This window comes from Gobio gobio (assembly GCF_949357685.1).
Source record: "Gobio gobio genome assembly, chromosome: 6".
Classification (NCBI taxonomy): Eukaryota; Metazoa; Chordata; class Actinopteri; order Cypriniformes; family Gobionidae; genus Gobio; species Gobio gobio.
In genome coordinates, this window is record NC_137102.1 from 16,380,006 (window position 1) to 16,404,065 (window position 24,060).

The window sequence follows — 24,060 nt, forward strand, 5'->3', positions numbered from 1 at the left end:
CTCACCTGCACGACGGACTTAAGAGCCACCCGCTGTGCTCCGTCTCTCCACCCCTATGGCTCCGTCTGCCTCGGCCCTCCCTCCAGCTCTGCCTCGGCCCTCAGGCTCTCCGGCTCCACCTCAGCCCTCCGGTACCCTTGTTTCACCTCAGGGGTTGTCGCTATGGCTCCATTTCGGGCTCCGAAGCCTGCGCCTGTCTTTCTAGTCCACCTGCTCTCTGTCTGCACCCTGGGCTCCCTTTCCATCGGCTCCGATTGTCTCCATCCGTCATCCCCATGGCTTTGTCAAGGAAATCTCCACCATGGCTCCACCCTCCCTTGATTTCACCGGGCTGGACTCTTGGTTTCCGCCAGACTCCTCCTGCTCCTTTCTCCACCCTGGTTCTTCCCACCATCTTCTCCACCCTGGTCTCTCCATCTGTCAGCTCCCCTGGTTTCCTGCCTTCTGCTTGCTTTGTGTCCTGCTCCAGAGCCTCACCCTCCCTCCTCAAATTGGTGCAAGGACGCGCTTTTCTGAACTTTTGTATGTTCTGTTCAGTTCCTGTTTAACATGCCTGAGTTCGTAGTTTGTTTCCTTGGCAACTCATTAGTTTACCATTCTGTTCTGCTGTGCCTGTTTAGCTTCCTCATTTAGTCATAAATATACTCCCTGTTTTGTTCGGTTCTTTGTCCACTCTCGTCTATGTGAAGTGGTGTTGTAACTTTATTTCTCCTGCGAATTCCTAAGTTTATGTTGGTGGATTATATTAAAGACGTTATTGTTTCTAATCTCCTGCGTTTTGTGCGATTTATATACGTACCATCGCATGAGTTTTAGAAATTGAGTTTAGCATCTATTAGCCTACAGTAAAAAAAAAGATTTACATACACTACCGTTCAAAAGTTAATCAATAAATTATAGTTGTATCAGTGTATCATGGTTTCCACAAAAATATTAAGTAGCACAACGGTTTTCAACATTGATAATAATAAATGTTTCTTGAGCGCCAAATCAGTGTATTAGAATGATTTCTGAAGGTTCATGTGAGCCTTGGTGAGCATAAGAGACATTTAAAACTCTCTGAAATGGTGGTATATATGTATTTTAACAACAGTATTAAAATGACATATTGAAAAGCATGTTTAAAATTGTGTACTTAAAGTAATTATATCTATAAATACTGAAAAGTAACCTAATAAATTCTGACATTTCCATTTTTACTTGGGTTTTATATAAACTCAAAGGTCTCTTTCCTCCTCTCTGTGTTCAGTTGCCCATGGTGCTGGATAAACACACGACTGGGATGGACCTGCAGTTCTGGGGTCGAGTGCTTTCATCAGTGTCCGACAAGCTTCAGGAGGTATGACTGCTTGAGAAAGCTCAGTTCCTCTCCCCCTTTCAAGACCCTTATTTTAGCATCCAGGAAGCCCCTCACTTCCCTTCATCTCTTCAAAAAGCTCCAAGAGAGAGGTTAGGAAAGTGTGTGCGCTTGTGCGGATCATTTTTGTCTGTCACATGAGAACCCCAGTTGTACAGTTAAATCACCACAGTCTCGTAAAGAGGGCAGAAAGCGTTTATATGACCAGTTCATGTGTGTAAATGCATGCATGTCATCACTCCTGTTTTATTATTATGTCGAACGGACATTCCACTGAGGTCACATCCTGTAGGTGGAGTACATTTCTTTCCCTTTTGCTTGGGTGACAGAAAGCCTGGCCAACTAATGCTATCACCCATCACTAAATCCATCTGCGCTGAGTGGGTCTGAATGTATGAATGGGAAGTAGGGAGTAAAAGTGTTAGTTTAGCAGAGGTTGAGCAATGACTCATTACTCATACTGAAAGCCTCTATGGAAATCTTCATGTTTTCACCTACACTTATCTTGGCCTGGTTTGACTTACTGTGGCTATCATAGTGTGCATTAGAGTTCACGACCCATGGAAAAGTGTTGGATCTCACGTTCACTCGCATTTTGACACAGAACAGTGTTTGCTAAGCTTTGTGGTTCGGTCTGGAGATGAATATGAGCATAACAGCTGTGAGGATATTTGCCCCTCATAGGAATTCTCCCTGATGCATTTCCCTTAACATCAGAGATAACATCATGTTATTGCGTCTTTTATATTGTTGTTGGAATTGTTTTCTTTAATGCACTCTAAAATAAAAAATCAATCATAATGGACTTATTACATCACTACCCTCATGTCGTTCCAAACCTGTATGATTTTATTTCTTCTGTGGAACACAAACAAAGATATTCTGAAGAACGTTTGATCTGTTTTTTTTTTTGTTGCTTTTTTTTACCCCTACAATGAAAGTCAATGGGGTCCAAAACAACATTGGACATTATATGGAGAAAAAAAAAAGCACAGACATTTTTCAAAATATCTTTTCGTGTGTTGTTTATTTATACAGATTTTACCAGTTGGATTAGATTGATCATGTACATGGCAGAATTCACATCAGATCAATTGCAAAACTGGTTCTCACCTTATTTTTACCTCCAGGATGCCAAATTCAACCCCAACTGTACATAAAGGTTTATTTAGGGATATCCTCTTCAAAGAGAGATGCGTCTTTAGGTTGTCACGTGTATTGAGAATAGTTCTGGCAGATAAAATATGTTGACCTGGATGGAGAGGTTCAGACAAGGTCGGTCAACCAATTTGGCAACATACTCTAAGCGACCTTCTAGGGCGCATCTCTTGCCTTAAAAGACTTTATACATAATTCTTAAACTTCCATTTGACAACTGTACTATTATTCTAAAATGATAATAATGAAGAATGAAGAGATACACTAACGTTCATCGCATTTGTGGTCAGTAAGATATCGTTTTTTATTTTCATTAAATCTACAGTTGTTTGATCAAAGATGCAGTAAAAATAGTGTGCAATATTTTAAACATTATTACAATTTAACATAATTGTTTTCTATTTTAACATATTTTAATATTTATCATATCATATTTATTCCTGTAATGACAAATCTGAATTTTCAGCATCATAACTTCTTCAGTGTTCAGTCTTCAGTGTCACATGATCCTTCAGAAATCATTGTAATACGATGATTTGCTGCTCAAGAAACATTTATGATTATTATCAGCGTTGAAAACAGTCGTGCTGCTTAATATTTTTTGTGTAAAATGTGACAAATTTTTTCAACAATTCTAAAATTGGTAACACTTTAGAATAATGGTCATTAGTTAACATTAGTTAATGTATTAACTAGCATGAACTAACCATGAGCAGTACATTTGTTACTGTGTTTGTTCATCTTTGTTAACGTTAGTTAATATAAATAAAGCTGTTCATGGTTTGTTAATGTTAGTTCACAGTGCATTAACTAATGTTAACAAGATTTTAATAATGCATTAGTAAATTAACATTAACAAAGATTAATAAACGTTGTATAAGTGCAGTTCATTATTAGTTAATGTTAACTAATGTAGTTAACTAATGTTAACTAATGACCATTATTCTCAAGTGTTACCCTAGAATTTACTGACCCCTGAAATTACGCGGTAGTGTATGCTTTTAGGCATACATCAAATTTTATATTTATTATTCTCAAGTAAGAGTGGTGCTATTACAGCCTTAATGACTTAAAGACATCCTTAAAGACATTGTTAACACCAAAATTATCATAATTTACTTCACTCAGATTGTTTAAAAGCTGTATTTTTTTCCCTATGGATCACAAAAGTAGATGTTTAGCAGAATGTCCAAGTTGCTCTTTCCTATACAAGTAAAATTGGCTGGTAATTCAAGCTTAAAAAGTTCATTAACACATCCTAAAATTATAGTTCAAGATGTTTTGTGCTGAAAATCTTGCCTTCCTCAATCGCTCTATGCCCCGTTGCATACTGTACATACTGTAGCTGTTATAGTCTGGATTTTTAAGACTGTAAAATTTACATTTACTAAAATGTCCTTTCTCTCACAGCTTGCAGCGAGGCCCAGCTCCCAAGACTTGATGCGGGTCTTGTACTCAATCTTCCAGCCTGGGGGTCCCTCTTCCTTCAGTCAGCTGATGTCCACTGTGTCAGATCTGTTCTGCGGTTACCCTGAAGGGGAGGGCACCCGGGTCTTCTCCTTTAACTGGTATGAGGACAACAACTACAAGGCTTTCCTAGGCATCAACAGTTCCAGAGGACACGAGAGCTACACATACGACAAGACAGCAAGTGAGAGTCTCTTTCAGTTTAAGTTTCTTTTTACTTTCATTTATCTTTTACTTTCTCTTCTTCACTTTCTCTTTCTTTTTATTGGTATGTTACTCATTCACTGTCTCTGTGGCCCATAGCTCCATTCTGTAATGCATTGATGCAGACCTTGGAGTCGAACCCTGTTACCAAAATCGTGTGGAATACAGTGAAGCCTCTGGTGATGGGGAAGATCCTGTACACCCCAGACTCCCCAGCTGTCAGAAAGATATTAAAGAGTGTAAGAATTAAATATCCGCCCACTCTCACACATGCACTGTCAACCAAATCATATACTACCTTTTAAAAATATTTGGGGTTGGTAAGATTTTTTCTGAAGGAAGTCTCTTATGCTTATGAGGCTGCATTTATTTGATCAAAAAAATACAGTAATATTGTGAAATATCATTGCAATTTAAAATAAAATTTACTCTACCAATACACTAATGAGAGTTAGTAGACATGTAGGTGCAACATTTCTTATAGTCAACCGAATGTGTAAAAGGGACCATCAAAATAAAGTGAAAACTCTTTTAATATATTTTTAAATAATTTATTCCTGTGATGGTAAAGCTGAATTTTCAACATCATTACTCCAGTCTTCAGTGTCACATGATCCTTCAGAAATCGTTCTGATATAATTTGGTGTTCAAGAGACATTTCTTATTATTATCAATGTTAAAAACAGTTTAACTATAATATATTAATATTAACTGCTTAATACTTTTGTGGAAACAGTGACACATTTTTATCAGACCTGAACATGAATTTGAGAATGTCTCAGTATTTGGTTTATCTCTCTTTTTCTTTAATAACAGCAGCACCTGAGCTGCATAAACTCTACAAGTGTAAAACCTGATGATAATTTTCTGCATCATAATTTGAGATAATTCCGCAAGCATTTTGTGTGCTTCAATAGTCAGGGTTACACTAGATTATATTTCCATCTAGATGGTTGTTTTTGTTTCAATGAGCTGGAACATTGCTGAGTCAATTATTTTGTTATTGTGCATCTCTAAGGTGCCCTGTAGACATACAGTATGACATTGACAATGCATATGGATTCATGTGTGTGTGTGTGTGTGTGTGCGTGTGTGTGTGTTCTCCAGGCCAACACTACTTTTGAAGAACTAGAAAGGTTGCAGAAAATCGGTAAGGTCTGGGAAGAGGTGGGACCACAGCTCTGGGAGTTCTTTCAGAGCAGCGTCCAAATGAACATGATACGGGTAATGTATCTGTTTCTTTTCATCTCATACACACACAGACAGTGCATGCACACACATCTCTCTTTATCACTTCACATGCCACATTATGACAACAAACTTCTCAATATCTAATCCACTGTCCTACTTCAGTCTCTGTATGATCTCTCATGGGATTAAGTTTTCATTTTTATTATCTCTCATGATATGGTATCTATAAGTAAATCCATTCTCAAATATTGTCTGAGATTATTTGTATAAACTGCTGTTCAAAAGTTTGGGTAAGATAAAGAAAAAAAAAGAATTAATAGCTTTCAGAAAGAATGCATTCAATTAATAAAAACATTACAGTAAATTTGTTTATAATGTTACAAAAGATTTCTATTTCAAATAAATGCTGTTCTTCTCTTTATTTAAGAATCCTGAAGAAATGGATCATTGCTTCCTCAAAACAACTGTTTTCAACATTATTAATAAAAATAATAATGTTTCTTGAGCACCAAATCAGTTTATTTGAATGATTTCTGAAGTAATGATGCTAAAAATTCAGCTTGAATAAATTACAATTTAAAATGTATTAACATAGTTTAAAACATATTTTAACAGCATATTAAAGGAACACTCCACTATTTTTGAAAAATAGGTTCATTTTCCAACTCTCCTAGAGTTAAACAGTTGAGTTTTACCATTTTCGAATCCATTCAGCAAAACTCTGGGTCTGGCGTTTGCACTTTTAGCATAGCTTAGCATAGATCATTGAATCTGATTAGACAGTTAGCATCTCGCTCAAAAATGACCAAAGCGTTTCGATATTTTTCGTATTTAAAACTTGACTCTTCTGTAGTTACATTTTCTAAGACAGACGGAAAATGAAAAGATGATATGGCTAGGAACTATACTCTCATTCCTGCGTAATAATCAAGGAACTTTGCTGCCGTACCATGGGTGCAGCAGGCGCAATGAAAATAGTCCCCAGCAAATTGTCACGTTGGTTATGTTGACTTAAGTTAGCCTATTTTCATGTGCTGTGTAATATCATTTTGCCTACTGCACCCATTATTACGCAGGAATGAGAGTATAGTTCCTAGCCATATCAGCCTAGAAAATCGCAACTTTTCATTTTCCGTCGGTCTTAGATGATGTAACTACAGAAGAGTCAAGTTTTAAATAGGAAAAAAATATCAAAACTTTTTGGTCATTTTTTTAAGCGAGATGCTAACGGTCTAATCAGATTCAATGATCTATGCTAAGCTATGCTAAAAGTGCTACCGCCAGACCCAGGGATCATCTGAATGGATTATAAAACGGTAAAACTCAACTGTTTAACTCTAGGGGAGCTGGAAAATGAGCCTATTTTCAAAAATAGTGGAGTGTTCCTTTAACATGTTTTTTTTTTTAATAACACTGTTTTCACTGTGTTTTTGATCACATAAATGCAGTCTTGGTGAGCATAAGAGACTTTACTGTCCTTCATTTCTATCTCTGACTTTCTCTTTTTCTTCCCTACCATAGGACACACTTAGAAACCCCACAGTGATGGACTTTTTGGACAAGCGTCTAAAAGAAACAGAGTTCTCTACCAAAGACATCCTTAACTTCCTGCACAATGGTCCAGAACACGAGCGGTATATGAACATGACAAACTTTGACTGGAGAAATGTCTTCAGTCTGGCTGATCAGGCTATTCGGATGTTCAACCAGTACAGTGAGGTGAGAGCAGCCATCAATTCAGATTAGCTTTAAGCATAGAAGTCATAAATGATTAATCCTCTACTTCTCCTTTCAATCACATCAAGAACATTTTTCCTTCAAAATCGAACTAGATGAAGGCATCTTAGTAATCAGAATGACATGCAAACATTGGATTCAAGCATTGTTTGAATCCAATTTAATTATCTTTCAGCTTCCAGACACATCCACAGGTGGTGTATGTGGCGAAAGCTGAATATTTTTTGCCACTATAATATATTAATATTTATATCAAATGTCTTTACAGTATCTTTACAGTCTTCTGCAGTTATGCTAGATGATTTTTTTTAAACGCCCTAGCGAAACAATCCTTTACTCAACAGATTTTTTCAAAAACACTGATTCATTCTGGAGCAAAACAATAATTGATTAACAGATTTGTTCAAAAACAATCACAGGTGGAATGTACATCCTTTAACCTTGCCCCTCTAAAATATTCAGCTCTTTCCAGAAGAGATGAAAAGGTCTAGCGATGCCCCATGTAGAGCATCCTTACCGTTCCTCACTTCACAGAATGAGGCTCTTTAGCTCTGAGCACCGCAGCTCTCGTTCTGCGGAGTGCTGATTGCTCTCAGCACATCACCACAAGAAAGACCACTTAGCGCAGCTATATCACCCACCGTGGCCAGATGGGTGAAAGGGAAAAGAACAAGCAAGCTGTCAACAGCATGCAGGCCTCTCTATTGTATGGCTGTGATTAAGTGGAGAGTGGATGGGAGAGCCACCCTTTGCCAGCTCCATGTTGTTTTTGTGGACGGGGGCCTTCATTGAGAAACAAGAGGGGCAAATCACTCAGCTTCACTCTGTTACCTCACCTCCCCAGCCACAACCGGCCCCTGTTCGTAATCTGGAGGCCTCTTCTCGCAAATTGATTAGACTGGGACGGCGATGGTGGGAGAGAGCTATCATAGAGCGACCCAGCCTCCCTTTGTCTCTGTCCAAGCGGCGAGCCATCATGCTTTACAAACAAACATTGCTCGTTTAGCCCATTAACTATAGTTGACATCATTCAGCCCTGCTCAAATGTTACCTTGAAGAGCTACTGCATCAGAAAAATGACTGAATTATCTCTATTTTTGGTTGATTTGTGGTTTTTCAGGGGTGTGATCTCAAGCTGAGCGCTTCTGAATGCGAATGTTGTGTTTTTGAATTGAAATTTGTTGAGAACATGTGAGTCCTGCGGGGGTCCCATTGAATCTTTCCATTCACGTGTTTGTTCGGGACCTCTGGTGGCATTGTACATTACTGTGAATGACTCCATTAGATATGGTGCGCATGAAATAGGAGGCCTCTCGGTTCTAGTGCGGTGGCATGAGAGCGAGCCGTTCACTCAACTATTGTACAGCAGTCCTCCAGTGAAGAGCCAACGCAGACTCTGTGATTTTCCCATGTCATTGGAGCGCTTTGAGAACGAGAGGCCTGCTACATGGAGAACGGCTTTGGCTCTTGAAAGCGCAACACACACATACACATTATTATACAACATTATTAGTTCCAGTCTTCAATTTTGATTGGCCGATTGTCTGTGTTTGTGCACTCTAGATGTGATGGGATCTTATGGAGACTCTTACATTTTACATTGTTACGCCAGTAATTGGCCACAAGTGGCAAACCCATTTGTTCAAAAACAATTCATAGTTTTCATGTGATGTCACACCATTATAGGAACGCCCACCTGGAGGGCAAAACAAGGCTTTCCTCCACTGCCCGCCAGTCATTTTGGTTTGTAGTACTTTTTAATGTAGTAAGACAGTGATATTAAAGGATTAGTTTACTTTAAAATGAAGATTTCCTGATAATTTACTCAACCCCCATCTCATGTTCATGTCTGTCTTTCTTCAGTCAAAAAGAAACTAAGTTTTTGAGGAAAACATTCCAGGATTTTTCTCCACACAATGGTCTTCAATGGCAACCAAAATATTGAAGGTCCAAATCAATGCAGTTTCAAAGAGCTTTGAAGGGCTTCAAAGGGCATTTCACGATTCCAGCCGAAGAATAGGGTCTTATCTAGCAAAACCATTGGTCATTTTCATGAAAAAATAAACATTTATGTACTAAATTGCTCATCTTGCACTGATCTGCGATGTGCCACGGAAGTACCGCCCCAAGCGAACGTGCAAAGACTAATACAAACGGCCTTTACCAAAAAAACTCCATTTCCAAACACAAAAAATTGTCCGACATCGTTGTTTTACTTTTTTTTTTAAATCTTTGTATTAGTTTTCGCACGAGCGCTTTGTAAACATGGGGGCAGTACTTCAGTACTAATTTAGGTTAAAAAGTATATAAATTATAATTTTTTTTTAGAAAATGACAGATGGTTTCGCTAGATAACACCATATTCCTCAGCTGGGATCGTGCCCTCTAAAGCCATTCAAAGCTCTTTGAAACTGAATTGATTTGGACCTTCAACATTTTGGTTGCCATTGAAGACCATTGTATGGAGAAAAATCCTGAAATGTTTCCCTCAAAAAACTTAATTTAATTTCAACTGAAGAAAGATCTGAACATCTTGGAAGTCATGGGGGTGAATAAATTATCAGGAAATTTTCATTTTGAAGTGAACTAATCCTTTAAAAGACCAAATTCAATATAATGTACACCTTTTTGATGGAACACAGAATATTAATGCAACACAAGGTTTCTCGTTAAGTTTTTTTCCCATCAAAAACCATTATAAAGAAAATGCGTTGCGTTCATATTCTTGGCTCATCTATTCGCCTATATAGTATGCATCATCAAAAAGTTGTAAACTGAATTTAATCTTTTCATACCACTGTTATAGTACATTAAGGCATTTAAGGGTGGTTTGCACTAATAAGAATTATTTAGCCTGCCGTTGGATTATCCCGATCAGTATTTCTGCGTAGTTAATCTGTGTTTAAAATGAAGTGGTGCAACACAACTCAATTTAAAATAAAACTCATATCAGCAAATCCTTGATTAGCGTTAAACTTTGCAACTCACCAAATGAGTGTTTTTCACGTTTGCGTTTTAAAAACGTCCCGCTGTTTTCAGTGATTGAAATACTGCAATACTGCAGCAGGTGCTGTAAATGGATCACAAGTGCCCAAAACTTGCATCTTGTTCACATATTTTTTTTTTATTGACAGGCTTCTTCTGCAGTTCTATGGCTGTTTTGCCCTCCAGGGCTCCGCGACAGTCATGTGACTGAAAACTATTAATTAAGCGAAACAATCATGTACTCAACAGATTCATTTAAAACACAGATTCATTCTGGAATGAATCTATCTGTCCTTCATCTAACAGATTTGTTCAAAAACGCTGATTCATTCCATGAGTTCTTTGTTTGGAACTATTTTCATTGGCAGAGCAAAAATAGACAAGCAATATTGTGTCTAAACAATCGATTACTAATTTCTTATTTATTGAATGACCTGTTGTATAAAAAAATACACTCTTCTTTTTTTTATATCTTGTCAGTGTATAAGTCTGGATAAGTTTGTGGGTCACATGGATGAGAATCTGATGACCCATCAGGCTCTGCACCTGCTGGGGGAGAATAAGTTCTGGGCGGGTCTGGTCTTCATGGACATGTACCCCTGGACCGCAGATCTGCCCCGCCACGTCAAGTTCAAGATCCGAATGGACATTGATGCAGTGGAACGTACCAACAAAATCAAAGACCGGTGAGAGGAAACGGCCAGATTGTACATTTGATCTAACAAGGGTTGTTCTTTATATAGGGTCAGGTTGGGTAGTTTATGAAACACAGATTAAGAGACTATTAAACTGCTGAAGCCGAGTGAAACGGAATCTGTTTTATATAAAATGTCTTAATCGCCAATTTTAAAGAAACCTTTAGTAGACTTCCTGGTTGCACTTTATTTTATAGTAAATTGAATTACAGTGTACTTACCTAAGAAAGTACTGGGTAATATGAGGTAACTACATGGGTTAAGGTTAGTTTTAGGTTCAGGGTTAGTACCTAGTTATTACCCAGTTATTGTGATTACTATTATAATAAGTACATAGTATGTACATGGGAAACAGGACTGTATAAAGTGCTACCGACTTCCTTAGTCAAGCAAGCAAATGTTTAAATCGATCTTGAGGGAGCTTTGAAAGAACATTAAATTTAAGTTAATTTCTCATCTTTCAGAATACACTCACCTAAAGGATTATTAGGAACACCTGTTCAATTTCTCATTAATGCAATTATCTAATCAACCAATCCCATGGCAGTTGCTTCAATGCATTTAGGGGTGTGGTCCTGGTCAAGACAATCTCCTGAACTCCAAACTGAATGTCAGAATGGGAAAGAAAGGTGATTTAAGCAATTTTGAGCGTGGCATGGTTGTTGGTGCCAGACGGGCCGGTCTGAGTATTTCACAATCTGCTCAGTTACTGGGATTTTCACGCACAACCTTTTCTAGGGTTTACAAAGAATGGTGCGAAAAGGGAAAAACATCCAGTATGCGGCAGTCCTGTGGGCGAAAATGCCTTGTTGATGCTAGCCAACAACCTCGAGGTGGATGGGCTACAACATCAAAAGACTCCACCGGGTACCACTCATCTCCACTACAAATAGGAAAAAGAGGCTACAATTTGCACAAGATCACCAAAATTGGACAGTTGAAGACTGGAAAAATGTTGCCTGGTCTGATGAGTCTGGATTTCTGTTGAGACATTCAGATGGTAGAGTCAGAATTTGGCGTAAACAGAATGAGAACATGGATCCATCATGCCATGTGATCACTGTGCATGCTGGTGGTGGTGGTGTAATGGTGTGGGGGATGTTTTCTTGGCACACTTTAGGCCCCTTAGTGCCAATTGGGTATCGTTTAAATTCCACGGCCTACCTGAGCAATGTTTCTGACCATGTCCGTCCCTTTATGATCACCATGTACCCATCCTCTGATGGCTACTTCCAGCAGGATAATGCACCATGTCACAAAGCTTGAATCATTTCAAATTGGTTTCTTGAACATGACAATGAGTTCACTGTACTAAAATGGCCCCCACAGTCACCAGATCTCAACCCAATAGAGCATCTTTGGGATGTGGTGGAACGGGAGCTTCGTGCCCTGGATGTGCATCCCACAAATCTCCATCAACTGCAAGATGCTATCCTATCAATATGGGCCAACATTTCTAAAGAATGCTTTCAGCACCTTGTTGAATCAATGCCACGTAGAATCAAGGCAGTTCTGAAGACGAAAGGGGTCAAACACAGTATTAGTATGGTGTTCCTAATAATCCTTTTGGTGAGTGTACATGTTTTGATTCAGATTTTATATAACATTTATTGTGTAAGGAGAGAATGGAAGCTCTTCTCTTTATTGTTCATGTACGGTGTTACTGCTCAACACACTATTGTTAGAGGAAGAGAAAGAGCGGGCACAATCACGCTCTCCATGTGTGCTGCACACTGCAAAGTGACACCACTCATTACTGAGAATCTCTCTGGAGCACAAAACATGCCTGCAGGTGTTAGTTTAGTCACATCTCACTGTAGCCGTCCCTCTTTGAAACACGAAGACAAACAGCAGAGGATAGAATGACACTGTGGGTTTGTTGTGTTTTCATTATGTGGGCATAATGCAAAGCGCAGCCACCGCAAAAAAAACAACAACAATGTGAATTGAATTACAAATTGTGATTTTGTGTGTGTGTGTGTGGCATTTCTCCTAATCGTTTTAAGCATGCATTGTTATGGTTTGACTTGTGGAAAAGCGGGCTTTGTTGCAAAATGTCAGCATTATTATAATTAAGAATAAGTATCTTGAAACCTTGGCTTTGACTTTCTTGAGAAGGCTTCCCAGCAAACTAGGTGGTTGAAATTTCTTTACCTTTACATGACAAACTAATTCTCTCTAAAGTGTCATGGTCCTGGAATATTCATAAACAGTATTTCACTGACCCCTACAGTTGCTTTGAGTGTTATAGACATCTTTCCAGTGAAACAGTCTTTGACTTCACAGGTTTGTTCAAAACCACTGATTCATTCGAGAATACTGTGTGTTGCACAGAGACACCCTAGGACAAATTAACTGGTTTCAAAGCAACACATTTCATATTTGCAGTTGCTCTGTCAGGGTTATGTTTTGTTTTCATGGACTTTTAGTTTATCACATCGTTTCCCTGTGTTCTACTCCTATCGGTTGCCTATGTGTAATTTTGTTTCTCTTTTGTTTCTAAAGTTTCTGTTGTCCCTTGTCGGTTCTCATCATTGTTTAATATGTTATGCGCCTTTTCATTTTCTAAAGTTTTTTCTCTCTTTTGTTTCTAAAGCTCTGAGATTCTGTTGTCCCTTGTCGGTGTTCATCATTGTTTAATGTGTTATGCGCGTTTTCATTACCCAAAGTGTCTCCTGGGTATTTTGATTTCTTGGACCAAAGTTGTACATTTTTGAGTCATTCATGTTGAATTACACAGCAAGTGTGACGTGCTGGAAGTCTGAATTTTAAGTATGTTCATCTCAAAGTAGCCCAATGACAATAATTTGAAATACTGTAGCCAATGATTTACTGAATGAGCTCCATTGTGTTGATCGCTCCAACTGTTAATCGCTAATGCATTTATCGTCAATGAAAAATATACACAACTGTTCAACAGTTTGGGATCGTATTAGTCGTAATGTCACATGATCCTTCCGATATCGTTCTAATATGCTGATTTGCTGCTCAAGAAACATTTCTTCCTGTGTAACACTTTTTAAATTAGCTCCTAACTACTAAATGCACCTTTAAGCAAGAGTTTCCTATCCTCCCTTTCTATTAGGTACTGGGACCCTGGCCCCAGGGCAGACCCTCTGGAGGACCATCGCTACATTTGGGGAGGTTTTGCCTACCTGCAGGACATGATTGAACATGGTATCCTCAAGTTACACACAGGTCATGACTGGCCTCTAGGTGTTTACGTGCAGCAGATGCCTTACCCCTGCTACGTGGATGACATGTGAGTAATGGCTGAAATGATGTGGCTAGAAAGGGTTAACTGACCCTATCCCATATCATCACACCAGCTTAAATGGATATTCCACCCAAAAATGAGAATTCTGTCATCAGTCGTTTTAAACCTGTATTTTATTTTCTATGGAATGCAAAAGAAGAATGTAGGTAGTTTTTGTTCCCTTTGGTTACCAACATTTTTTAAATATCTTCTTTTGTGTTCAGCAATGCAAGTAATGCAAGTAATGCAAGTTTGAAATGACATGAAGGTTAGTTCATATGTTCACAGAATTTTCATTTTGGGTGGTCTGTCCCTTGAAGTCCACTGTAATGAAGTACAGAAATGATCACACATGACTCCAGTTGAATTATTTCATGGCATATCATAATTCTCAATGAAATGAACCCAATGGATCTTGTTTGTTTTGTCCCATATCAAGGTTCATGCTGACCCTAAATCGCTGTTTCCCCATCTTCATGGTGCTGGCCTGGATCTACTCGGTGTCCATGGTGGTGAAGAGCATCGTGCTGGAGAAGGAGATGAGGCTGAAGGAGACTTTGAAGGGCATGGGCGTCTCTAATAGTGTGATCTGGTACACATGGTTCATCGACAGCTTCCTCATGATGTCAGTCAGCACTGCTTTGCTGACTGCCATTATCATGGTGAGGAAAAAACCTGATGACTGATGAACATTGTCCTTCTGAGGCTTGCTCAGATTTGTTGCATTGTGACCTCTGCTGGATGTATGTTGTTAGTACATATACTGTTATGGAGGGTCTCTGTCTCTCTTTCTCTCACTCACTCCCTTTATTGTTTTTCTCTGGAAATGATTACTTAGCATACGCATGGACCACATTTTGAAATTGTGGATTCTTATGACAATAACTGTCTGTTCTTAATAAACATTTATTTGTATAGCACTTTTCATACATGAAATGCAACTCAAAGTGCTTCACAAGCATAAAAACAAATAATAGGAATACAAATTCACACAAAGTCAATATAAACGATTAAACAGAAGCAACAGAAGTTTCAAAATGTAAAATAAAGAAATTGGCAATACAATGTCGCCTCGATATCAGTGATAACCTTCACACCATATTATTATTCTGATAAGCAACTTTAAAAAAAAATCATTTCATTTGATAGAAAATTCCAAATATTTGGAGCATAGTGGCTAAAAGAAGTACCACCAGATCGTTTATGATTTACTGTATATTGTGACAGAAGATTAGCTCAAGAGGATCTCAAACTACGATTTGGAACATATCTTGACAGACAGTCTGAAATGTATAGAGGTGCCAGATTATGCAGTGTTTTATAAACCAATAAAATAACCTGAAAATCAATCCTTTGATGAACTGGTAACCAATCCATTAAAACGGGTGTAATATGCTCGCTCCTTGTTAATTTAATTAATACTCTGGCTGCTGCATTTTGTATCAGTTGTAACTTCGGTATAGAGCCCTTAGGTAAGCCAGTGTCATTACAATAATCAAGATGAGAGAAGATTTTTAGCATCATCCAGGGTTAAAAAAGGGACGAATCTTGGCAATATTTCTCAGATGATAAAATGCAATGCATACAAAAATATTTACACTGCACTTTTTTAAATTAGAAGAGTATCCTAATTATTGTATGTCTTTGTGCTCAGGTTGGAAAAGTGCTCAATTACAGCGATCCCATCATCGTGTTCCTGTTCCTCCTCACGTTCACTGTGGCCACTATCATGCAGTGTTTTCTCATGAGTGTGTTCTTCAACAAGGCCAACCTGGCTGCGGCTTGCAGTGGCATCATCTACTTCACCCTGTACCTCCCTCATATCCTCTGTTTCGCCTGGCAGGACCGCATTACCAAGGACATGAAGTTAGCTGTGGTGAGTCCACTATGGTGTTCCACTTCTCTTCAGTTCGATCCAATCTCAAACGGCAGCATTTAAAGTTGCCAAAAAACCCTAAAAATCAGTGATTCTCAACAAGGGTTGGTTGGTCATTAATTATTCACCTTTATGTCGTTCCAAACCCATAAGACCTTCGTTCATCTTCAGAACACAAAATCTTTTGGATGAAATCTGAGAGCTTTCTGGCACCAGAAACGTTATTACCACTTTCAAGGCCCAGAGAGGTAGTAAAAACATTGTTAAAATAGTCCATGTGAGTACAGTGGTTCAACCTTAATGTTATGAAGCAACAAGAAAACCCAACAAAAACGACTCTGTATTGGCCAGCTCCAGCGTCAGCACCACACACATGCATCTTTTTGCTCACGTGAACAGCATCGGCCAATACAGAGCCGGCATTCTAATGTAGAACCTAGAAGGGAGGCCTTCAAGTAAAACCGCTGCTTTAAATGTAATTAGTGTAACGGAGGCCAGCTAGTAGTTGCTGTGCAAGTAAACCTCACTCCTCTGATCTCAAGAGACGGTCTAGTGACTGACGCTAGAGGTTGTAGCCTTTAGCCTCCTTGTTAGAGCGGCCGACTCTCATGCCGGCAGACCCGGGTTCGAGTCCTGCTTGGAGTGGGTGGTTTGAACAGGAGGGGTTACATTGGTGCCGTGACCCGGGTGGGAGTGAGGTTTAGGGAGGTGAGTGTAACGAAGGCCAGCTAGTAGTTGCTGTGTGAGTAAACCCCACTCCTCCGATCTCAAGGGACGCTCTAGTGACTGATGCTAGAGGTTGCAGCCTTTAGCCTCCTTGTTAGAGCGTCCGACTCTCATGCCGGCAGACCCAGGTTGGAGTCCTGCTTGGAGCGGGTGTTTCGAACAGAAGGGGTTACATTAGCATGAAGTCTTAATTCATTTAGAAACAATTTAAATTTAGAAAGCCATTCATTTATGTTTGGACTTTACATCTGAGTGGTCAAAATGGCTCTTGCATGTAGTTAATGTTTTGTAAAACGGTCCTCCTTTTCCAGAGCTTTCTGTCTCCAGTGGCCTTTGGTTTTGGAACAGAGTATCTATCCCGCTATGAGGAGCAGGGCCTGGGTCTGCAGTGGGACAATATCCGTACAAGTCCTCTAGAGGGGGATGAGTACTCCTTCTTCACTTCTATTCGGATGATGCTATTGGATGCAGTTCTTTATGCTGTTTTGGCTTGGTATTTCGACAACATCTTTCCAGGTCAGTTTCTTATAAAGCCTTGCACTGAATGTTGCTAAACGCTCACTTTTGAAAAGCTTACTTTTGTCCATTGGCTTTTCAGGCCAGTATGGCATCGGTCAGCCGTTTTATTTCCCTCTGCAGCCCTCGTACTGGCTGAAGCCGACACCTTTAGCATCACATAATCCAGAACCAGGTATGGTTGATTTGTTTGATATAAACATCTATCTGGGATGATTCGATCACAAGTTGGCAGCATTATATACAGGTGTAAACAGGGCCTACATTAGATTTATTTTGAACACACCTCTCTGTAGACCCTGAGAAACCTCTGATAAATAACTTGGAGAAGCAGGAGGATGTTGAGTATGGCGGACTTTCGCCGGAGCACAGGGAATGCAATGGTTCCCGCAACAGCAAGCACTGCAAGCACAAAGAAAAACGAGAGAAGATGGAGAAAGACCGAGAGCGGGAGGAGCAGCTAAAAATGCATGAAGAGATTCAACAAGAGGAGATCCAGCCTGTGCACGATGGTAAGGATGCCAGTTGGGTTGTGCGTCATTTACAAATTTGAATTGAGAAAACCTTTCCTGGATAGAAGTTTCAAAAAGACTGTAGAACATATATGTGCTTGTAGACACACACATATGTTGTGCTTCAGTACTTTAACTGTCGTTACAATTCAAATTTCAATGAATAAATCTATCTTTAGAAAGTATTCCTGTACTACAAAATATAAACTTGGTCTGTTTCTTTAGTACCTGTATATGAACCCAGACCTGTTATATTGTCGGTTATCTGTCTGGTTTAGTGTCCGTATGGGTATTTTCCTGCAGGAAATCCATTCTTTGAGCCAGAGCCGGAGGGGTTGTTAATAGGAGTGTCAGTGCAGGACTTGGTGAAGGTGTATTCTAGAAACTCAAGACCTGCAGTGGACTGTCTCAACATGAACTTCTACGAGGACCAGATCACTTCTTTCCTGGGTCACAATGGGGCAGGAAAGACTACCACTTTGTGCGTCCTTACCTTCACTTTATCCTTTGATAACAATGATGATATGGGGGGAAAATCCCATCTAGTTTGTGTCATCTTGGACACATTTCCAAGATGACACAAACATATATAATGATACACATATATAAATGCAGTCCATTCTCATATATGTACTTGCACTGTCGCAGGTCCATATTGACCGGGTTGTTTCCGCCCACCTCCGGAACGGCTTACATATATGGGAGGGACATTCGTACAGAAATGGACGCCATACGACAATCGTTGGGCATGTGTCCACAGTACAACATCCTCTTCAACCAGTGAGTGCTCTTTCTTTGCAAGTGGATATACTATTATAAATACTGCAATCTGATATGTATGTTTCGTTATATTTCACTCAGTCTGACAGTAGAGGAGCATATTCTGTTCTACTCTCTGATGAAGGGACGTGAGCGCAAGGAGGCCGAACAGGAGGTTGAGGACATGCTCGAGGATCTGGGTTTGCCTCATAAACGAGATGAGGAAGCACAAAACCTCTCTGGTGGGTCTGAATGCGAACCTGAGACAATAATCTGGTAATCTGTAATCAGTTATTAAGAGGTTTTAGAGTTTGCCCACTCGGGATCTGTGTTTTAGACAGATACTTAAAAACCAGGGGAGACGGGGGGTACTGGAGATAAGCTTCTTATTTGGAGCTAATCTGGGTTAGGGATAAAATAAAGCTTTTCATATAGGGTAAACATGGAAATGATGTTGCCTTTATTCAAAGATGCATTAATTTGATGCAAAAAAAGACATTTTTAATGTCACAAAAGATTTATATTTTTAATAAATGCTGTTCTTCTGAACTTTCTATTCATCAAAGAATACTGAAAAAGAACTCAATTATATTTTAAAATATATGAAAAAAGAAAACCATATTTATGTAAGATTTTTAAAGTACAGACATATATTGATGAACTGACAGAACACTGCACTGAACAAGGCATGTGCATTTTTCATTATCTTTCCCTTATAATAGATCACTCTTTAATCATTTGCATGGCCTTTTTTATTTGCTCATTATTTGTTTACACATTATCAGCTTTTAAAACATATTCTTCAGTATTCACTGTTAACAGTCAATTTAATTTCACTACATTTGGAGTCATACTACTACATACTAAAATGTTTCAAATTAAATGAAAAATACGATACTCGTATAAATACTCAAATAAAAAGTCACTTTGTTATATATACTGTATATATTGTGACTTTGTTATATATATTTATATAAATATAATCCCGCTATGTGTACTTTGCTAGACTAACTGGGGCTTGTCACAGCAAAATTTTGCCTTTTTGTTGGTTTAATTGCTTTTATTGTTCTCCTTAATTTGACATTAGGTCTACTAAATGATTGAATATAAATGTAACTGTGACATTATATCACACTTAATATCTCACAATTGCGAACTTTTCTCATAATTTCTACGTTATTTCTCGTAAATTGTCACTTTAAATCACAGAATTGATACAGTATATCTATGTAACAAAATATTATTTCTTATTTTCAACTTTATCTCAAAATTACATGTTTTATTTTTTACTGTGAGGTGAAAAACAGGCTTGCCTTGCATAATGATATTTCAAATGCCAATGTTAATTCCTGAGACAACTCCTAGGTGTCATTTTGCCTTAAATATCTCTGACTGTACCCATAGTATATGCAATTTTAAGTGCATTTTTCTTAAACATCAAGCACTAATGTCTATAAAGTCAGTGTTATATAATATAAGTTGTGTTTTGGTATGTGGTATGTGTCAATAGGGGGTATGCAGAGGAAGCTGTCGGTGGCGATGGCTTTCGTAGGTGGTTCTAAGGTGGTGATATTGGATGAGCCAACATCAGGAGTGGATCCATACGCCAGACGCTCCATTTGGGACCTGCTACTCAAGTACCGCACAGGTACTGCCACCTTCTGGCTAAAGAAAACACTGCAGGATTAAAAAGACGATCACTGCAAGAGACTTTAGGTTGTACAGCAAATCTGATCCTCCTGTTGTTAACTATCTGTTTCATCTCTTTCACTCTCCTACACATGCACTTCATCCAGGCCGCACAGTAATACTGTCCACTCATCACATGGACGAGGCAGACCTGTTAAGTGACAGAGTGGCCATTATCTCTAAAGGGAAATTACACTGCAGTGGCTCTCCTCTCTTTCTGAAAAACTGCTTTGGAGTGGGTTTCTACCTCACGCTGGTGCGCCGCATGAAAGACCAGCGAAAGAAGGAGGTGAGACTTCTGTGACAGTTCCCATGTTGTTAATTAAGGCAAGACACCACAGTTGAATATAGGGTACTAAAAAATGTACCTGAAATATACCTCCATACTTCCCCTGTTGATAATCACAGTATGTTAAGATAATTGTTTTGCATTAAAAGTTTTCTGAAATTTAACGCTTAAATATTCAAATTATGCATTGTCTAATTAAAAATGCACTCATTTGCATACATCTGACCATTGGATAAAGCTAATGTTTCATATTAGAGTTAAAGATTATTTACAAGGGGATTTTGGATATGTCTTTTTATCACTCCATAAATCATAAAGTACTATTTTTGGAATAAAGTGTTATATAGATCAAATACATGTTGAATGAGCAAACCCCTTTGTAAAAACCTTCAGAATGTAAGATGGGAATGAGAGTGGAGATCTCATTTTGAGAAAACGGCCTTTATGTTTATTGTATTTGAAATCAACTGACACAAATAGATAAAGTGAAATAAAATACACGCTTTAATGTGTATTTTGAATATTTTCTTTTCATTAGTCTGAAACGTTACGGTAGCAAAATAGCCCCGAATCTTATGCATTAAATATTTTATTATTATTTGAAAACTGTATCACAGTCCATAGTTAATCTGCTCTTTAAGAGTACTTTGGCTGTCAGAATCGTGATACAGCTGTAACTGTAAAGTGCACAGACACACTGACTCATGGTGATTGTATGGGCAACACAGGTTTAAATAGACTTAAAAGTATTAAACTTCACTGTAAACTCACAGTTTGTGCTGTGGACATAAATAGTGCCTAAAAACTTGATTAACAGGTCTATTGCACTTTATCACATTTACTATTTTCTCTTGATGAATGATAAAATGAGTGGGAAAAGCCCATAGACTAACATTGAAAGAGAAATAAGAACCGCATCTAGGGACTCGAATATCATGGAGATATGGGAGTTGCCTTTTTTGAGTTTTGCAAGAAAGCAAGCATCCATAACACCCTTGCAACCATGGCAAATACCCTAGTAAGTGCACAGAAACGTGTTAATGTTGGCATTAAATGAAAGTTGCGATCTGCTTTTCTTATTGTGACGTATATCTGAGTGAAACTGCCACTTGAACGAGAAAAAAATGTAGGACAGGACTTGATTTTGTGAATGTTGTTGTTTGCTGCAATCTTATGTAAGTGACAATGTAACAATGTTCAGGGAAGGAGATGGGAATCAGTGAAAGTTCAATGTAAAACTTTAATTACAAAATAAACAAACATCAAAACGAAAGTAAAGCCTCACATACGACTGCCGCATATAAACATATTGAAACACAACATGTCCTAGTCCTGATCTCCTCTTGTCCTTCACCGTCGTCACTCCTCCTTTTATCCTTCTGGAGCTCCTCCGTGGGACTCGAGACTGGTGTGGCGCGCAAGTGACGCAGGTGATTAGCACCCGCTCCGTTCCCATGGCTCTCGGCCCCGCCCTGCTTGCCACAGACTGGTTGCTGGAAAGGAGGGATTATTGTCTCACCTTTGCGCCAGTGAACACGTCATCAGAGAGAAGAGATGAGAGTTATTTTGATTAAACATTATGAGTGCATGTGAATAAAAAATTATAATAATGACGTGCCCACCTTAGCAAATGCATATCTGGACTCTTCCAACTATATACAACATTGTCAAGTTTTGTATGGGCAAGCTTGTCTGGCTATCAGCAGACCAAGCTCAATCTTTTAAGATTGAACATTAGTCTGGGTAGCCTGCTCTGTATTTTCTACTGCACAAGAGGCGTGATCAACGGGCATAGTTCAAATGACTCTGTACGCAATTTGATAGTCCTTCAACCAATCAGACCACAAGAGGCGTGATCAACGGGCATAGTTCAAATGACTCTGTACGCAATTTGATAGTCCTTCAACCAATCAGACCACAAGAGGCGTGATCAACGGGCATAGTTCAAATGACTCTGTACGCAATTTGATAGTCCTTCAACCAATCAGACCACAAGAGGCGTGATCAACGGGCATAGTTCAAATGACTCTGTACGCAATTTGATAGTCCTTCAACCAATCAGACCACAAGAGGCGTGATCAACGGGCATAGTTCAAATGACTCTGTGCGCAATTTGATAGTCCTTCAACCAATCAGACCACAAGAGGCGTGATCAACGGGCATAGTTCAAATGACTCTGTACGCAATTTGATAGTCCTTCAACCAATCAGACCACAAGAGGCGTGATCAACGGGCATAGTTCAAATGACTCTGTGCGCAATTTGATAGTCCTTCAACCAATCAGACCACAAGAGGCGTGATCAACGGGCATAGTTCAAATGACTCTGTACGCAATTTGATAGTCCTTCAACCAATCAGACCACAAGAGGCGTGATCAACGGGCATAGTTCAAATGACTCTGTACGCAATTTGATAGTCCTTCAACCAATCAGACCACAAGAGGCGTGATCAACGGGCATAGTTCAAATGACTCTGTACGCAATTTGATAGTCCTTCAACCAATCAGACCACAAGAGGCGTGATCAACGGGCATAGTTCAAATGACTCTGTACGCAATTTGATAGTCCTTCAACCAATCAGACCACAAGAGGCGTGATCAACGGGCATAGTTCAAATGACTCTGTACGCAATTTGATAGTCCTTCAACCAATCAGACCACAAGAGGCGTGATCAACGGGCATAGTTCAAATGACTCTGTGCGCAATTTGATAGTCCTTCAACCAATCAGACCACAAGAGGCGTGATCAACGGGCATAGTTCAAATGACTCTGTACGCAATTTGATAGTCCTTCAACCAATCAGACCACAAGAGGCGTGATCAACGGGCATAGTTCAAATGACTCTGTACGCAATTTGATAGTCCTTCAACCAATCAGACCACAAGAGGCATGATCAACGGGCATAGTTCAAATGACTCTGTACGCAATTTGATAGTCCTTCAACCAATCAGACCACAAGAGGCGTGATCAACGGGCATAGTTCAAATGACTCTGTACGCAATTTGATAGTCCTTCAACCAATCAGACCACAAGAGGCGTGATCAACGGGCATAGTTCAAATGACTGTGCGCAATTTGATAGTCCTTCAACCAATCAGACCACAAGAGGCATGATCAACAGGCATAGTTTCAAATGACTCTGTACGCAATTGGATAGTCATTCAACCAATCAGACCAACAATACATCGCTTCCTTATCCACCATTGTGTTGAACCCACCAATAGCGCGCCAGGTGAATAAGCCAGTTTGTGATTCGTCCCCGCATATTTTTACGGAAGCAGGACAGAAATGTACAGGTTTCCAGCCTGAGCGACAAGGCGAAATCAAATCGCCGGCAGATCGGGCTGGGTTTACCCAGTCTATCGACAAGCACCATTCATATTTTCTTCTGAGCATTTAAAATCTTTTAGGTTTATTGTATCTAATACAAGAAGAGGAAAACCACCTAAAAATAACATAAAAAAAGCTTTTGACTGTGTCCAATAAGAGTTCTTTGCCTTTGTTCTTCAGAATGAGTGTGACTGTGCGTCTGAGTGTTCCTGCAACTGCTCCTCCTGCACTAGATATAAAGAGGAGAGTCAGACACTACAGCCTGAGAGAATACTGGACGGTCAGTGGACTAACAACACAAAATATATAGTGTTA

General features: G+C 39.1%; 1 protein-coding gene across 2 annotated transcripts in view; it reads left to right on the top strand.

Moving 5' to 3' along the window:
• The window catches only part of abca4b (ATP-binding cassette, sub-family A (ABC1), member 4b), a 59,994-nt gene that overhangs the window by 14,887 nt on the left and 21,047 nt on the right, over positions 1-24,060 (top strand). For both annotated transcript variants that reach the window (XM_079820529.1, XM_079820530.1), the window contains exons 8-25: positions 1,250-1,339; positions 3,926-4,166; positions 4,286-4,425; positions 5,294-5,410; positions 6,899-7,096; positions 10,580-10,785; positions 13,880-14,056; positions 14,490-14,712; positions 15,705-15,926; positions 16,964-17,168; positions 17,251-17,343; positions 17,465-17,680; positions 17,984-18,161; positions 18,329-18,460; positions 18,542-18,681; positions 19,950-20,087; positions 20,236-20,417; positions 23,926-24,025. In XM_079820529.1, the coding sequence (XP_079676655.1) occupies positions 1,250-1,339; positions 3,926-4,166; positions 4,286-4,425; positions 5,294-5,410; positions 6,899-7,096; positions 10,580-10,785; positions 13,880-14,056; positions 14,490-14,712; positions 15,705-15,926; positions 16,964-17,168; positions 17,251-17,343; positions 17,465-17,680; positions 17,984-18,161; positions 18,329-18,460; positions 18,542-18,681; positions 19,950-20,087; positions 20,236-20,417; positions 23,926-24,025 (2,998 nt within the window). The remainder of the gene's footprint in view (positions 1-1,249; positions 1,340-3,925; positions 4,167-4,285; positions 4,426-5,293; positions 5,411-6,898; positions 7,097-10,579; positions 10,786-13,879; positions 14,057-14,489; positions 14,713-15,704; positions 15,927-16,963; positions 17,169-17,250; positions 17,344-17,464; positions 17,681-17,983; positions 18,162-18,328; positions 18,461-18,541; positions 18,682-19,949; positions 20,088-20,235; positions 20,418-23,925; positions 24,026-24,060) is intronic.